General features: G+C 54.4%; 1 protein-coding gene across 4 annotated transcripts in view; it reads right to left on the bottom strand.

Moving 5' to 3' along the window:
* Positions 1-14,348, bottom strand: part of mtf1 (metal-regulatory transcription factor 1) — a 159,556-nt gene that overhangs the window by 23,107 nt on the left and 122,101 nt on the right. For all 4 annotated transcript variants that reach the window (XM_072501854.1, XM_072501845.1, XM_072501842.1 and 1 more), the window contains exon 9: positions 6,266-6,816. In XM_072501854.1, the coding sequence (XP_072357955.1) occupies positions 6,266-6,816 (551 nt within the window). The remainder of the gene's footprint in view (positions 1-6,265; positions 6,817-14,348) is intronic.

The following is a 14,348-nucleotide window of genomic DNA, read 5'->3' on the forward strand; positions in this document are numbered from 1 at the left end:
GGATACAGGATAGAGTAGTTGCCAGTACCTGGGTAGGAGAAGGGCAGGTATCGGATATTTACCAGGAGCTTTCGGAGGCGGAGGAAACTCCGGTGGAGGAGCTTAAGGGCAAGTGGGAGGACGAACTAGGAGGAGAGATAGAGGCGGGTCTATTGGCGGATGTCCTGAGCAGGGTTAATATCTCCTCATCGTGCACCAGGCTTAGCCTGATACAATTTAAGGTAGTCCACCGGGCACACATGACAGCGGCTAGATTGAGCAGGTTTTTCGGGGTAGAGGATAGGTGTGCGAGGTACGCGGGAAGCTCAGCAAATCATGTCCACATGTTTTGGGCATTCCTGAAGCTTAGAGGGTTTTGGCAGGGATTTGCTAAGGCAATGTCCACGGTGCTAAAAACACGGGTGGTGCCGAGTCCGGAGGTAGCGATCTTTGGAGTGTCGGAAGATCCGGGAGTTCAGGGGGCGAAAGAGGCCGACGTCCTGGCCTTTGCCTCCCTGGTAGCCCGGAGACGGATCTTACTAACGTGGAGGGGCTCGAAGCCCCTGAGTGTAGAGACCTGGGTTAGTGACATGGCTGGGTTTCTCAGTCTCGAGAAAATAAAGTTTGCCTTAAGAGGGTCAATGTTCGGGTTCTCCCGGAGGTGGCAGCCGTTCGTCGGCTTTCTCGGGGAAAATTAATAAGGTCAGCAGATGCAGTATTCCAAGGGGGGGTTGGGGGGGCGGACTGTTGTTGTATGGTTGGTGTGTGTGTGTGTGTGTGAAGATTGGGCTGGGGTGGGGGGGATGTTTATTTTACCATGTTGAAGTCATTGTTTTTGTTACTGTTATAAAAAATTTCAAATATCTTAATAAAATATTATTTAAAAATAAAAGAACATGCTGTGAACAGAACAGGGGATTTTGCCAAATGCTGGGCAGTTACACAGTAGTTTGACACATGCAAGAATCTGCAGGCTGTTTCCTGAAGGAGCTCTCTCTCTCTCAAAGCAGTTTATTCAAGACATCTCTATACAGCAAATATTCCTGAGTTTGCTAACTGTGGACTTTGACCCGAGATGGGTTTGCTTGATTGGGGGCAAAAATGATAGCAGCAAGGGATTAAATGTTTCATTTTATTATCAAACATGGTTTAACTGTTAATTGTAAACCTTTTTTGTATGATGTTAAAGTTAGTTTAATACTGTGTTAGTAATAAGGTGCATTTTAATATACCATATCCCTATTTATGGTGTAGTCACTCCTGGAGCAAAGTATCCTTTCGTCAGTCTTACAAATTAAATTAAATATTGGGGTTTCTGTCCAGTATGCTAGCAACTGTTGCGGTCTGGTCCGGGATCATATTATTTAATCTTATTTCATGTGGTCAGGGCTAATGATCAGATCAGATTTCAATCTTGCAGCCCACTGAGATGAAGGAGGCCACTCATGCGGCCCACTAGCCTAGGTTGCCCATCATTGCCTTAGATTAAGCACATGGAATTCAGGAGACAGACCATTCTGCTCCTAACACCCTTGGAACCTCTTGTCATCCGACTACTGATGTCACAGTTCCATCATTAATATCATGGTTTCATTAACACAATTATAAACCCATTATTCTACAGAGACAGACCTCATCCATTCCCAGCATTTCCTGTTGCATTTGTAAGAAAATTCCTCTTAAACGCTGAAAGACCAAGGGAGTTTCATGCTCCACTATGTAACCTTTAGGCAGAAACATCTAGATAATGTACGACAATTCATTTCTTCGGTTCATTAGTATTTTGCATGGTGCCCTTTGAAGAGTAAGAAAAACAATATGCCTTTGGAGGCCCAGATGAAGTGCTGGGGGTCTCCAGAATCTTTTGTTCTTTGACTGGGCTGTCTGTCACAACAAGTCAATAAGAATTGTGTCTATGGAAGACTTGCCAAATAACAACATGCAGTGACTGAATGAAAAGATTCTTTCTGGAACAAGATTTTGGACTCAGGGTTTTTCGGATTCAGCTGAAGCATCTGCTTGCTGAACGAGAACATAATGCCGCCTGGACAAAGACGTTATCCTGGATACTAAGGCGGTGCTTTTAAAACTTCTCTTTGTGCGGATCTTCTGAAATTACTAACACTTCCCCTGGGGTTGCAAATAGCCATGATTTCTGAATGACTGTGCAGAAAATGCTTTTGTTAACATTCAGCAACAGAAATATGCTTATAAACAAACACAGGAGAAAGGCAGACATTTGAAGGTTTAATAGATTTCCCAAGGATGAGGAACGAGGCAGGCAAGTAGGATTATGGGTTAGTACTAGCAACGGAGGTGAGCCAAATGGCCTCCTGAGCTATATTTTCTGGTTTTTATCTGATGACTTTGCAGACTTCCCTCCTTTACCTAGGTTCCTCTTACAAACATCCTGGGGAATCGACTTTAAAACAATCCTATTCTCAATTCAGCAGGTAAAGAAAAGACATGCGTGAAATAAGCCTAGAAATCTGTCATGTAGGGAATAAACCTCCTGTGAAAGATAATTATTACTGTTACAATTACTCCCTTGCAAGGGAAATGAAAGGATCAAAGGTTATAGAAAAGCAACAATCATGATCAAACGCTTCACTAAATATTATGGCACCAGTCTTGGAGGAAGGGTGAGGAATCTTTCTTTTGCAATGCAATTGGCAGAAGCATAGAATATAAAAGCGAAAGCAAGATGCTTCTGCTCTACTGCTTACAGAAGTTTAAATTTCTCTGCATGAAGAGTTTCCCTGTGGTTCTTCATTCGATGCAAGGGATTAAATAAAATAGCAAGCATCCGAGAGTGCAAATTGAGGTTTGCCAAAAGCAGTGTTAATGGGCAATCTTTCTTTCCATTCCACAGTTAGTTATTATGAGCACCACCTCCACAACTCAACGTGAACAAACTTTCAAGTTAAGAGCCAATAAAACCACCCAACGTCTTAATTATAAAGTGCTGGTTAACATGCCCTAGATGCTCTTCTATCGAGTATAGAAGTTTTAAGTTTTTAAACAGATACCAAACACCTGTATTCTATTTAATTGGTGACAGGGCCAGCACATCACATCACATTTGTGGGAGTATTGCCTATTTAAAAGCTTCACCCTTAGATGTCATATTTTCTTTTGGTGTTTGGGAATAAAAAGAGGACAACATATTTAGGTAAGGACAGCCCCAGCACAGATGGCAATTATGCATCTCATTCTTTTCTGAAATAAACATTTACATATTGTTGTGTCCCATCATTGTGTGCTTTGGCATGTTTTGAATTACATTTGAAGTCAATAACAGTTTTCTATGAAAACCTGCCACCATTTCCTCAACAACATGCCATAGAAAACAATGAGATGAGCCAATTGGTTAGCCGCTACGCTGCAGTGTTAGTGGAGGGATAAATGTCGGCCAGGACACTGGGAGAGGCCTTTATTATCAATTATGGAAATAGGTTAGATGTTGTTCCTTCATCAAATAACCTTTTGCTGTGCATCACCACTTTGTTGTGCTGTGTGGTCCTTAAGATTCAAAACCTCAGATTTGCTGCAGCGCAGGAGGCTATTTAGTCATTGGCTGCGGTGACTCTTCAAAAGTGCAATTCAATTAGTGCCATTCTCTCGGCTTCTCCCCACTGCCTTGCACTTGCTTCCTTTTTAAAAAAAGTCTAATTTCCTTTTAAATGCTTCAATTAAACCTGTCTCCACCGCACTCTCATGCAGTGCATTCCAGACCCTAACCACTTGCTACGTGAAAAAGTATTTACTCATAAGCCTTTTGCCAATTATTTTTAAATCTGTGCCCTCTTGTTCTTAATCCTTTCACACAAGTGGGAATAATTTCTCACTATCTACTCTGTTCAGACCTCACTTGATTTCGAATACCTCTATCAAATTTCCTCTCAGCCTTCTCTTCAAGGAAAACAGTCCCAAGTTCTCCAATCTATCTTCGAAACAGAAGCTCCTTATCCCTAGATTCAACCTTGTGAATCTTTTCTGCACTCTCTCCAATCTCTTCACATTCTTCCTAAAGTGCAGTGAACAGAGCTGGAAGCAATACTTCAGCTGAGGTTGAGCTTGTCTCAAAGCTCAACATAACCTGGTATTCTATTAAAAAAGGCCTTGAATACTGAATTGTTTATTAACCACTCTCTCAACCTGTCTAGCCACCTTCATGACAATGACAACCAGGTCCCCACTGCTCCTGCACCCCTTTCAGAATTTTACATCATCTCTCCATGTTCTTCGAATAACGAATAACCTCACATTTCTCCACATTGAATTTCATCTGCAACTTATCCACCCATTTGTCTATGTCCTTTTAAGTTCGACACTATCCTCAGTTTACAATGCTTCTAAGTTTCATATCATCCCCAAATGTTTGTGCTCTGTGCGCCAAGGTTTAGGTCATTAATATACATCAGGAAAAGCAAGGATCCCAACACTGACCCCTGAGGAACTCCACAACAAACCTTCCTCCAGCCTGAAAAACAGCCATTAACCATTACTTACTGTTTTCTATCACTTGACAATTCAGTATCCTTGTTGCTACTGTCCCTTTTATTGCATGAGCTATAAGTTTCATATCATCCCCAAATGTTTGTGCTCTGTGCGCCAAGGTTTAGGTCATTAATATACATCAGGAAAAGCAAGGATCCCAACACTGACCCCTGAGGAACTCCACAACAAACCTTCCTCCAGCCTGAAAAACAGCCATTAACCATTACTTACTGTTTTCTATCACTTGACAATTCAGTATCCTTGTTGCTACTGTCCCTTTTATTGCATGAGCTATAACTTTGCTCACAGGTCTGTTATACGGCACTGTATCAAACACCTTTTGGAGGGACATGTAAACCACATCAACAGCATTGCCCTCATCAGTCCTCCGTGTTACCTTTTCAAAAACTATAGCAAGTTAAACAGGATTTTCTCTTAAGAAATCCATTTGGGCTTTCCTTAATTCACCTGCATTTGTTCGCATAACTATTAATTTTGTCCTGAATTATTGTTTTGAGACGTTCACCACACCAAAGCTAAACTGGCTGCCCTGTAGTTGCTGGGCTTTAAACACTTTCTGAATAAGGGTGTAAACATTTGCAATTCTCCAGTCATCTGGCAGCACCTAAGTCTAAGGAAGACTGGAAAATTATGGTCAGTGTCTAGGCACTTTCCATTTTCACTTACCTCGGTATCCTTGGATGCATCTCATCCGATCCTGGTGCCTAAGTATTGACAGCCTATCCACCTCCTTATCAATTTAAACCCTTCTAGTGTCTGAATTACCTCCTCTTTCACCATGGCCTGGATAGCATCTTCTTCCTTGGTAAAGACAGATGCAAAGTATTCATTTAATACCTCACCTTTGCCCTCTGACACCATGCGTAAAATCCCCTTTGTGGTCCCTAATTGGCCCTATTTGTTTCTTTACCACTCGTTGGTTATTTATTTACCTATAGAAGACTTTGGGATTCCTTTTGTTATTTTTATTATTTTTTCATGTTGGCAGCCAGTCTCTTTTCATGCTGCCTCTTTGCTTCTATTATTTGTTTTTTTTTTAACCTCTCCTCCGAATCTCCTATATTCAGTCAGGTTCTCAATTGTATTTTCTACCTGGCAACTATCATAGTGGAACCTTTTCTTCTCTGTCTTAACTTCTGTCTCTTTTGTCAACCAAAGAACTCTGGATTTATTTTCCCTACCTTTCCCTTTTGAGGGAACATACATAGACTGTGCTCAAACTCTCTCTTCTTAGAAGGTAGCTCATGTTTAGCTACTATTTTTCCTGCCAACCTTTGACTCCAATTTATTCCGCCCAGATTTGTTCTTACCCCACTGAGTTTGGCTCTCTCCCCATTAATTATTTTCACGTTGGATTGTTCTTTATCCTTTTCCATATCCAGCCTAAATGTTATGATACAATGATCATTGTCACCTAACACTTAATCCATCTGGTCCACCTCATTCCCGAGAACCATGTTGAGCAGTGTTTTCTAACTTGGACTGGAAACATATTGCTGTATAAAATGTTCCTAAACGCACTTTGGAAAATGTTGCACCTCTCTGCTCCTTGCACTAATATCCCAGTCTATATTTGGGTAATTACAATTACTATTTTTGCACCTCTCTGTAATTTCCTTGTAAATTTGTTCCCCACATCCATAAGGATGTATATTTGTGTGTTAAAGGGACCACTAGTGTACAGTAAGTTCTGGGATGGTGCTCAGATGCACACTTGTTGATTGTAACACAATCCAAAAGTTTTGGTTGAACAGTACACACTCACCGTTTTCTCAGTGTTTTGCTGAACAGTGCTGGCTCCATTAATGATCCACTGTAGATTCTGGTCTCCCATTACAATGCTGGGCTGCAGAATAGTGGTATTCTGTGATGGAGTAATTGTTATGCCAGAAGTGTTTGTACCTAAAGGCACATTTTGTAGCATGGATGGCATTGACTCTGTGTTACTAGATGATGGTAGACCATTACTTGACATAGCTGGAAGTCCTTGAGTTGGTGGTTGAGCTGTTGTGGTAGGTTGAATGAATTCTTGCTGACTGGCTGAGAATTGCGTCATAGCTGGGACAGGCACTTGAGGTGTCTGCAAAATGCTGGTGGGATTCCCAAATGCTGTTTGTTGTGGGTTGATAGCCAAAGCATCCAATGAAGTGGAGAGGGGGCGTGTTGCTTGCTGGGAATGTTTCTCAGCATTTGACTGTGTCATGGTTTGAAGTGGGACGGGAAACGACAATAGTGATCCAGAATCTCCTAGAGAAGTATTAATGGCTGCAGGCTGAGTGTCGCTGCCATATGCTCCAGGTATCCCAATTGTCCCGTCTGAGGAGAGTAAACAATAATTTTTCATTAAAGTTTTTATAAAATCACAACAGTTTAATAGGGAGCTTTCAGGCATATTTTGCAACTGTAATTTTATTCCTTCGTTTTACCCTCTCAAATCACAAATTTCTCGATTGGCGATGTTCAATGACCAGCCAGAAATAGCAAGCTTGCACCAAACGAAGGAATAAATAAAGTATTTCTAAATAGACTATTTCCCCAGTAAACCCAATTAAAAGCTTGAGCAATGTCTAAAGTTGGACTGCTTTTTGGAGTGCATATTTATTGTAATCAATTGTCTGGAAAGGAAGGAAAGTCACCATAGTCCCAGATGACCAGAGGCTGCTTTCCCCTTTGAGGGAGAGAGCTGACTGTGGTGATTTAACCTGAGGGTCACCACACCTCAGGCGAGGGGCAAGTTTGAGAAGGCGAGCCTACATGAATAACCTCAGCCAGTATGGGAATTGAACCCACCCTTTTGGCCTTGTTCTGCATCACAAACCAGCTGTCCAGTCAACTGAACTAAACTGGCCCCCAATCAATATAGACAATCAAGTGTCTCGAATTCAGAGGAAAAGATCTTTTGAGAAATTTGATTCTATCTATTTTTATGTAACAGAAACTACCGCTGTGGTCAAGAAGTAATATTCACAATCCAATAACTCTGAAAGGTGTTCTGAGCATTGAAGCAACTACACAAGGGAGCTGGGTCAAGTCTAAGGTTGAAGCTATCTGAAGCAACTTTTCCCTTGTGAAAATTGACATTTGCCATTCCTTTCACTGTTCAAAGATCAGCTGAAGAGGAATTTGGAGTCTCACTTACTTTTGCCTCTTACTCTGTGCCAGTAGAACTTGTGCTGGTGTTTGGTGGGGGTTGGAGGGAAGAAGACAGATTTCACTAAAATAATGGTCAACTACACTGCACTCTCTTGTTCAAAATCCTTCATTCCATTCTTGCATGTCTCATTAAAAGTAGTTAAATGTACATATATAAACACAATTTATTATTACACATGCTCCTCTGTATGTTTAAATACATCTGCATGAAATGCTAGTAACATCCACATCCTGTGAAAGAATAAACTTTAAAATCTTCAGGGCTCTCTCCCTCCAAGGACCGAAAGATTACTAAACAATTAATACAAATTGATAAATCCGCTCTTCTTTCCAGTAATGTATGCCATCTGGAAATGAGAATCCACGTTTTTCACCTGCTCTATAATTAATCTTGTTTGCATGGGACACTGCCCATATTATTTTTCTATGATGTGGAGATGCTGCCATTGGACTGGGGTGGGCACAGTAAGAAGTCTTACAACACCAGGTTAAAGTCCAACAGATTTGTTTTGAATCACTAGCTTTCGGAGCACAGCTCCTTCCTCAGGAGAATTTTCTAATTATCCCTCTTCCTCCCCCTAGGCAAAGCTTGTGCTAGTGCACATTCACAGAGACATTGACAGCCCTTCACCATTTCAACCAACTGCTTTCTAGTGTGCTTGAATGAGTTATTCCAAGCATGGCGATGAGCACAGCCCAGTCCTGTCCTCATTTAGCATTCATATGTACATGTTTTCTGCCCCACCCTCCCCGTCCCAACTCTCTCCCTCCCCCTCCCCCGCCCCCCAAGCAACTCTCTCCCCCCTCCCCCTCCCGACTCTCTCCCACCCCTCTCCCCCTCCCAACTCTCTCCCCCCCTCTCCCCCTCCCGACTCTCTCCCACCTCCCCCTCCCGACTCTCCCCCACCTCCCCCTCCCGACTCTCCCCCCTCCCCCTCCCAACTCTCTCCCCCCTCCCCCTCCCAACTCTCTCCCCCCTCCCCCTCCCAACTCTCTCCCCCCTCCCCCTCCCAACTCTCCCCCCTCCCCCTCCCAACTCTCTCCCCCCTCCCCCTCCCAACTCTCTCCCCCCTCCCCCTCCCAACTCTCTCCCCCCTCCCCCTCCCAACTCTCTCCCCCCTCCCCCTCCCAACTCTCTCCCCCCCTCCCCCTCCCAACTCTCCCCCCTCCCCCTCCCAACTCTCTCCCCCCTCCCAACTCTCTCCCCCCTCCCAACTCTCTCCCCCCTCCCAACTCTCTCCCCCCTCCCAACTCTCTCCCCCCTCCCAACTCTCTCCCCCTCCCAACTCTCTCCCCCTCCCAACTCTCTCCCCCCTCCCCCTCCCAACTCTCTCCCCCCTCCCCCTCCCAACTCTCTCCCCCCTCCCCCTCCCAACTCTCTCCCCCCTCCCCCTCCCAACTCTCTCCCCCCTCCCCCTCCCAACTCTCTCCCCCCTCCCCCTCCCAACTCTCTCCCCCCTCCCCCTCCCAACTCTCTCCCCCCTCCCCCTCCCAACTCTCTCCCCCCTCCCCCTCCCAACTCTCTCCCCCCTCCCCCTCCCAACTCTCTCCCCCCTCCCCCTCCCAATTCTCTCCCCCCTCCCCCTCCCAACTCTCCCCCCTCCCCCTCCCAACTCTCTCCCCCCTCCCCCTCCCAACTCTCTCCCCCCTCCCCCTCCCAACTCTCTCCCCCCTCCCCCTCCCAACACTCTCCCCCCTCCCCCTCTCAACACTCTCCCCCCTCCCCCTCTCAACACTCTCCCCCCTCCCCCTCCCAACTCTCTCCCCCCTCCCCCTCCCAACTCTCTTCCCCCTCCCCTCCCAACTCTCTCCCCCCTCCCCCTCCCAACTCTCTTCCCCCTCCCCTCCCAACTCTCCCCCCTCCCCTCCCAACTCTCTCCCCCCTCCCCCTCCCAACTCTCTCCCCCCTCCCCCTCCCAACTCACTCACCCCTCCCCCTCCCAACTCTCTCCACACTCACCCTCCCAACTCTCTCCCCCCACCCTCTCCCCCCCTCCCCCTCCCAATTCTCTCACCCCTCCCTCTCCCAACTTTCTCACCCCTCCCTCTCCCGCCCACTCCGCCCCTCTCCCACACACTTCCCCCCTCTCTCATCCGCCCACTGCTCCCCTCTCTCTCGCGCCCACTCCCCCCCCTCCCTCCCGCCCACTACCCCCCTCTCTCTCCTGCCCACTCCTCCCCTCTCTCCCGCCCACTCTCCCCCTTCTCTCCCACCCACTCTCACCCCTCTCTCCCACCCACTCTCCCACCCACTTCCCCCTATCTCTCCTGCCCACTCCCCCCCTCTCTCTCCCGCACACTCCTCCCCTCTCCGGCCCAATCTCTCTCACACTCTCTCTCCCATCCACTCCCCCACTCTCTCCTGCCCACTCCCTCCCCCCCCCTCTCACCCGCCCACTCCTCCCCTCTCTCACCCGCTCACTCCTCCCCTCTCTCTCCCGCCCCACTCCTCCCTCTCTCTCCCACCCACTCCTCCCTCTCTCCCCGCCCACTCCCCCCTCTCACCCGCCCACTCCTCCCTCTCTCTCCCGCCCACTCCCCCTCTCTCCCGCCCACTCCTACCCTCTCTCTCCCCGCTCTCTCCCGCCCACTCCTACCCTCTCCCACCCACTCCCCCCCCCGCCCACCCACTCACCCATCTCCCTCCACTCCCCCCCCCTCCCGCCCCACTCCCCCCCCTCTCCCGCCCACTCCCCCCTCTCCCGCCCACTCCCCCCCCCACTCCCCCCCTCTCCCCCCCACTCCCCCCCACTCCCCCCCTCTCCCCGCCCACTCCCCCCCTCTCCCGCCCACTCCCCCCCTCTCCCGCCCCCCACTCCCCCCTCTCCCGCCACTCCCCCCTCTCCCGCCCACTCCCCCCTCTCCCGCCCACTCCCCCCTCTCCCGCCCACTCCCCCCACTCCCGCCCACTCCCGCCCACTCCCCCCTCTCCCGCCCACTCCCCCCTCTCCCGCCCCACTCCCCCCTCTCCCGCCCACTCCCCCCTCTCCCGCCCACTCCCCCCTCTCCCGCCCCACTCCCCCCTCTCCCGCCCACTCCCCCCTCTCCCGCCCACTCCCCCCTCTCCCGCCCACTCCCCCCCTCTCCCGCCCACTCCCCCCCTCTCCCGCCCACTCCCCCCCTCTCCGCCCACTCCCCCCCTCTCCCGCCCACTCCCCCTCTCGCCCCACCTCCCCCCCCCTCTCCCGCCCACTCCCCCCCTCTCCCGCCCACTCCCCCCCCTCTCCCCGCCCACTCCCCCCCTCTCCCGCCCACTCCCCCCCCTCTCCCGCCCACTCCCCCCCCTCCCGCCACTCCCCCCCTCTCCCGCCCACTCCCCCCTCTCCCGCCCACTCCCCCCTCTCCCGCCCACTCCCCCCTCTCCCGCCCACTCCCCCCCTCTCCCGCCCACTCCCCCCTTCTCCCGCCCACTCTCCCCCTCTCCCGCCCACTCCCCCCCTGCCCACCCCACTCACCCCCCACTCACCCCCTATCTCTCCCACCCACTCACCCCCCCTCCTGCCCACTCATTCCCTCTCACACCCACTCGCCCCTCTCTCCCACCCACTCCGCCCACTCCCACCCTCTCCCGCCCACTCCCGCCCCACTCCCACCCACTCCCCACCCACTCCCACCCACTCCCACCCACTCCCACCCACTCCCACCCACTCCCACCCACTCCCACCCACTCCCACCCACTTCCCACCCACTCCCACCCACTCCCACCCACTCCCCCTCCCACTCCCTCCTCTCTCCCGCCCACTCCCCCCCTCTCTCCCGCCCATTCCCCCCCTCTCTCCCGCCCACTCCCCCCCTCTCTCCACCGCACACTCCCTACCCTCTCTCTCTCCCGCACACTCCGCTCCCCCCTCTCTCTGCTGCGCCCACACACCCCTCTCCCCCCGCCACTCCCCCCCTCTCTCCCCCGCCCACTCACTCCCCTCTCTCACACTCACTCATCCCCGTCTCGCTCACACCCACTCACCCCCCCTCTCTCTCCCGCCCACTCCCCCCTCTCCCGCCCACTCCCCCCCGCCCACTCCCCCCCCTCTCTCCCCGCCCACTCCCCCCCTCTCTCTCCCGCCCACTCCCCCCCTCTCTCTCCCGCCCACTCACCCCCTCTCTCTCCCGCCCACTCAACCCCCCTCTCTCTCCCGCCCACTCCTCCCTCTCTCTCCCACCCACTCCTCTCTCTCTCCCGCCCACTCCCCCTGCCCACTCCCCCCTCTCTCCCCCGCCCACTCACTCCCCTCTCTCACACTCACTCATCCCCGTCTCGCTCACACCCCACTCACCCCCCTCTCTCTCCCGCCCACTCCCCCCTCTCCCCGCCCACTCCCCCCCTCTCTCCCGCCCCACTCCCCCCCCCTCTCCCGCCCACTCCCCCCCCTCTCCCGCCCACTCCCCCCCTCTCTCCCGCCCACTCCCCCCCTCTCTCCCGCCCACTCACCCCCCCTCTCTCCCGCCCACTCACCCCCCCTCTCTCTCCCGCCCACTCCTCCCTCTCTCTCCCGCCCACTCCCCCCTCTCACCCGCCCACTCCTCCCTCTCTCCCGCCCACTTCCCCCCTCTCTCCCGCCCACTCCTACCCTCTCTCTCCCGCTCTCTCCGCCCACTCCTACCCTCTCCCACCCACTCCCCCCCCCGCCCACCCACTCACCCATCTCCCTCCCACCCACTCCCCCCCCTCCCGCCCACTCCCCCCCTCTCCCGCCCACTCCCCCCTCTCCCCCCTCTCCCGCCCACTCCCCCCTCTCCCCGCCCACTCCCCCCTCTCCCGCCCACTCCCCCCTCTCCCCGCCCTCTCCCGCCCTCTCCCGCCCACTTCCCCCCTCTCCCGCCCACTCCCCCCTCTCCCGCCCACTCCCCCCTCTCCCGCCCACTCCCCCCTCTCCCGCCCACTCCCCCCTCTCTCCCGCCCACTCCCCCCCTCTCCCGCCCACGTCCCCCCCCTCTCCCGCCCACTCCCCCCCCTCTCCCGCCCACTCCCCCCCTCTCCCGCCCACTCCCCCCCTCTCCCGCCCACTCCCCCCCCTCTCCCGCCCACATCCCCCCCTCTCCCGCCCACTCCCCCCCTCTCCCCCCCTCTCCCGCCCACTCCCCCCCTCTCCCGCCCACTCTCCCCCTCTCCCGCCCACTCCCCCCTGCCCACCCACTCACCCCCCCACTCACCCCCTATCTCTCCCACCCACTCACCCCCCCTCCTGCCCACTCATTCCCCTCTCACACCCACTCGCCCCTCTCTCCCACCCACTCGCCCCTCTCTCCCACCCATTCCGCCCACTCCCACGCTCTCCCGCCCACTCCCACCCACTCCCCCCTCTCTCCCGCCCACTCCCCCCCTCTCCTCCCGCCCACTCCCCCCCTCTCTCCCGCCCACTCCCCCCCTCTCTCCCGCCCATTCCCCCCCTCTGTCCCGCCCTCTCCCCCCTCTCTCTCCACCGCACACTCCCTACCCTCTCTCTCCCGCACACTCCGCTCCCCCTCTCTCTGCTGCGCCCACACACCCCTCTCCCCCGCCCACTCCCCCCCTCTCTCCCCCGCCCACTCACTCCCCTCTCTCACACTCACTCATCCCCGTCTCGCTCACACCCACTCACCCCCCTCTCTCTCCCGCCCACTCCCCCCCTCTCCCGCCCACTCCCCCCTCTCTCCCGCCCACTCCCCCCCTCTCTCCCGCCCACTCCCCCCCTCTCTCTCCCGCCCACTCACCCCCCTCTCTCTCCCGCCCACTCCTCCCCTCTCTCCCGCCCACTCCCCCCCTCTCTCCCGCCCACTCCCCCCCTCTCTCCCGCCCACTCACCCCCTCTCTCCCGCCCACTCACCCCCCTCTCTCCCGCCCACTCACCCCCCTCTCTCCCGCCCACTCCCCCCTCTCTCCCGCCCACTCCCCCCCTCTCTCCCGCCCACTCCCCCCCTCGCTCTCCCGCCCACTCCCCCCTCGCTCTCCCGCCCACTCCCCCCATCTCTCTCCCGCCCACTCCCCCATCTCTCTCCCGCCCACTCCCCCATCTCTCTCTCCGCCCACTCCCCCATCTCGCTCTCCCGCCCACTCCCCCATCTCTCTCTCCCGCCCACTCCCCCATCTCTCTCCCGCCCACTCCCCCCTCTCTCTCCCGCCCACTCCTCCCCCCTCTCCCGCCCACTCCCCTCCTCTCTCTCCCCGCCCACTACCCCCTCTCTCTCCCGCCCACTCCCCCCCTCTCTCTCCCGCCCACTCCCCCCCATCTCTCTCTCCGCCCACTCCCCCCCCATCTCTCTCTCCCGCCCACTCCCCCATCTCTCTCTCCCGCCCACTCCCCCCCTCTCTCCCGCCCACTCCCCCCATCTCTCTCACGCCCACTCCCCCTCTCTCTCCCGCCCACTCCCCCCATCTCTCTCCCGCCCACTTCCCCCCTCTCTCTCCCGCCCACTCCCCCCCTCTCTCTCCCGCCCACTCCCCCCCTCTCTCCCGCCCACTCCCCCCCTCTCTCCCGCCCACTCCCCCCGCTCTCCCGCCCACTTCCCCTCTCTCCACCGCACACTCGCTACCCTCTCTCTCCCGCACACTCCCCTTCCCCTCTCTCTGCTGCGCCCACACACCCCTCTCCCCGCCCACTTCCCCCTCCCCCGCCCACTCACTCCCCTCTCTCACACCCACTCATCCCCGTCTCGCTCACACCCACTCACCCCCCTGTCTCCCGCCCACTCCCCCCTCTCTCTCCCGCCACTCCCCC

This window comes from Scyliorhinus torazame, chromosome 1 (assembly GCF_047496885.1).
Source record: "Scyliorhinus torazame isolate Kashiwa2021f chromosome 1, sScyTor2.1, whole genome shotgun sequence".
NCBI lineage: Eukaryota > Metazoa > Chordata > Chondrichthyes > Carcharhiniformes > Scyliorhinidae > Scyliorhinus > Scyliorhinus torazame.